The sequence below is a fragment of the Octopus bimaculoides genome, chromosome 20, assembly GCF_001194135.2.
Source record: "Octopus bimaculoides isolate UCB-OBI-ISO-001 chromosome 20, ASM119413v2, whole genome shotgun sequence".
NCBI classification, from domain to species: domain Eukaryota; kingdom Metazoa; phylum Mollusca; class Cephalopoda; order Octopoda; family Octopodidae; genus Octopus; species Octopus bimaculoides.
The window spans coordinates 46464261-46467122 of record NC_069000.1 but is presented as its reverse complement, the minus strand read 5'-3'; the positions used below and the strand labels follow the sequence as shown (position 1 = coordinate 46467122).

The 2862-nt window shown below is 33.3% G+C and overlaps 1 protein-coding gene across 1 annotated transcript in view; it reads left to right on the top strand.

Moving 5' to 3' along the window:
* The first annotated feature begins 6 nt into the window (after nt 1-6).
* LOC106874355 (methyl-CpG-binding domain protein 4) overlaps nt 7-2862 on the top strand; it is a 9977-nt gene continuing 7121 nt past the window's right edge. Inside the window, exon 1 of the mRNA XM_014922066.2 lies at nt 7-418. Coding sequence (XP_014777552.1) covers nt 172-418 — 247 coding nt within the window. The 5' untranslated portion in view covers nt 7-171. The remainder of the gene's footprint in view (nt 419-2862) is intronic.

Genomic DNA, 2862 nt, shown 5'->3' with positions numbered 1-2862 from the left:
AAAACATTGGCATCACAATCTCACCTGAAAGAGAATGGTTCCCCAAAATTAAAAGAGAAAAATGCCACCAATTCTTCAAAAGACACTAACTCTGTTAGTAATAGTTCCAATAAGAAACTTATCACCAATTCTTCAAAAGTAACAAACTCTGTTAGTTCTGATAAGAAAATCATGCCTCTGTGTTCAGGTTCCAAAACATTGGCATCACAATCTCATCTCAAAGAGAATGGTTCACCATCTTTGGCCAGCTTCCTTTCCAAAAAAAGGAAGTTGGAAAAGGAGTGCGGCCCTGAATTGTTAAAAGACTTGCATCCCAATAAAATGGCTAAAGTTGCTGCTGGCAGTGATGAAGATAATGGTGACGCTGATAATTTCAAAGTGGCCGATGCCAAAAGTTGTCAAAATTCTTCCATTAAAGGTGAGATTTGGTAGCATTGTTGCATTCTCTACACAATTTCATGTCTCTACTTCAGATTTTCAGGATGTGTTTAGAGACAAGCAATTGCATTTTACACACACACACACATTTATATACAGACTATTCAGATGTGTACACATTGTATATACATACACACACACACAGATATAGATTAAATGTGTGTATATAGAAGCACTTCCCCCTGATACATATATGTATATTATATTAATAATATTAGGGATAAAAATCCAAAATTACAGGTAAAAACTCAATTAAAATCAATTTATCAAAAATTAAAATTAAATTAAGTTTCACAGTATAAAATATAAATTATATATATATACACATATATATATATATATATATATATATGTGTATGACTGTTGCAAGGAAGTAACACTCAACTCATTCAGTTGGGGTTATATGTATTTAATAAGTTTGGCTTTGTTTAAAGTTCCATTAACAGAGACAGCATGACATAACGTTTCTTGTCTCTGAATATCTGAGGAGATGGACGTGTTGTTCATGCCCATGAAACTGAGCCAAACTCTAATAACATATGCATATATAGATACATGCACACACGCATGCACACACACACACACACACAAAACTAAAAAAAAATTCAAATGATTATACTATCCTTTCACCTCAATTGCTCAATTTTGTCCAGTGGACATATATGACATATATATATATATATATATATATAATATCTATATATATATAATATATGTATATATTATTTATATCGATTTGAAATTTTTTTTTTTTTTAAATGAAATTAAAAACGACAGGTAACTTTCAATGAAAACAAAGAAGGACTCAATACTGAAGAAAAGCCTGAGTATTTTGTGAGATAGAACTACCGAGTGTTTAGCTTATAGCCATCTACCTATGTTAATATGCACCTGGCAGGAAACATGACACTCCATGGCCCGGTCTACCTGGCTGTCAATAAGTGGAGTCCACTGCTGTATGTAAAAGGGGCTCTAGAATTATTATATATATTTTTTTCTTATATTAATGTTCCAAGTTTAGATTCTTGTATGGATCTGAAGACTTCTATTAAAGTTGGCATTAGGAAGAACATGCAGCTGTAGAAACTATTGTGGGGTGGGGTGGGGCTGATATATTTTCTGGCCCTAAAAAGAAGGACCCAGTCTTTGAGATGAGATTCTAGCTATGATGGGGTTGAGTTTTTGCCTGGTGAGATCCTTGGTTATAGTGTTGCCTCGTATTTGGAGTGACTGTGAGATCTCCAGTTGAGTGCCACTCGTGTTTAGTGGAGGTGTGGTAGTGTTTTGATATGCGTTGTGGGCCGTGTTGGATATAATTCTAATGTGTTTTGTATTCAAATCCAGGATGATTTGTAGGTAGTGTGGATCTACCTTGGTACTTAACTGTGATTTATTGGACCCAGTGAGGGAGTCTCTGAATTGTCTTAGATTTCTCTTATAATTGCTTTTCAATTTAAAACGATTGATTGGAATATTTAATCAACCTCAATACTTAACTGTTATTCATACAAACCGGTGAGGGAGCCTCTAGGTCGTCTTGGCCGTCTTTTATAATTCCATTCACATAAGGTGGCATGCTGGCAGAATCGGTTCCATGCCTGACTTTATGCTTAGCAGTATTTTGTCAGTCTTTACATTCAGGGTTCAAATTCCACCGAGGTCAACTTTGCCTTTGATCCTTTTGGGGGTTGATAGAATAAGTATGAGTCAAGTCCTGGGGTCGATATAATCAATTAACCCCACCACTCTCAAATTCCAGGTTGTTTGCCTGTAGGAGAAAAGATTATAATTCTGGGTTGCTTTATCTGCCTCACTACTTAACTGTTATTTATATGATCCTGTAAGGGAGCCCCTAGGACATCTTAATTATTAAGCCTACCCCCATTATATTATTGGTATTTATGTTTTCATAAAGCATTTTATATCTTAATTTTTTTGTATAATTCACCGGTGCCATTGTTTCACACACACACATATATATATATATATACTCTACACTCTTGAGAAAGGCATGCATATAACCACTTCCCATTCTTCCTCTTCTATAAATCGGAGCTTGTGTGCCTGAACAAATTATCTATCATATTTAATAATAAAAATAATTATTTTTGTTGATAATTTTATTATATTTTAAATTTATTTTTCATATTTATATATTATTTGTTTATTTAATAAAATTATTATCCTTTATTTTTTTTTTTGGTTATTTTTGTTTATTTATTTACATTTCTATCTTTATAATCTGTGATGCACGGTCCAGGAGTTTAACTCCCAAATGCGTGGTTGTGAGTTCATTTCCATTGCATGACACGGTGGGGAGAAGTTTTTTATTTTAACTTCAGGCTAATTCTTGTGAATGAAAATTGGTGGGTAAAAACTTCATATATATATGTGTGTGTGTGTGTGTATATATATATATATATA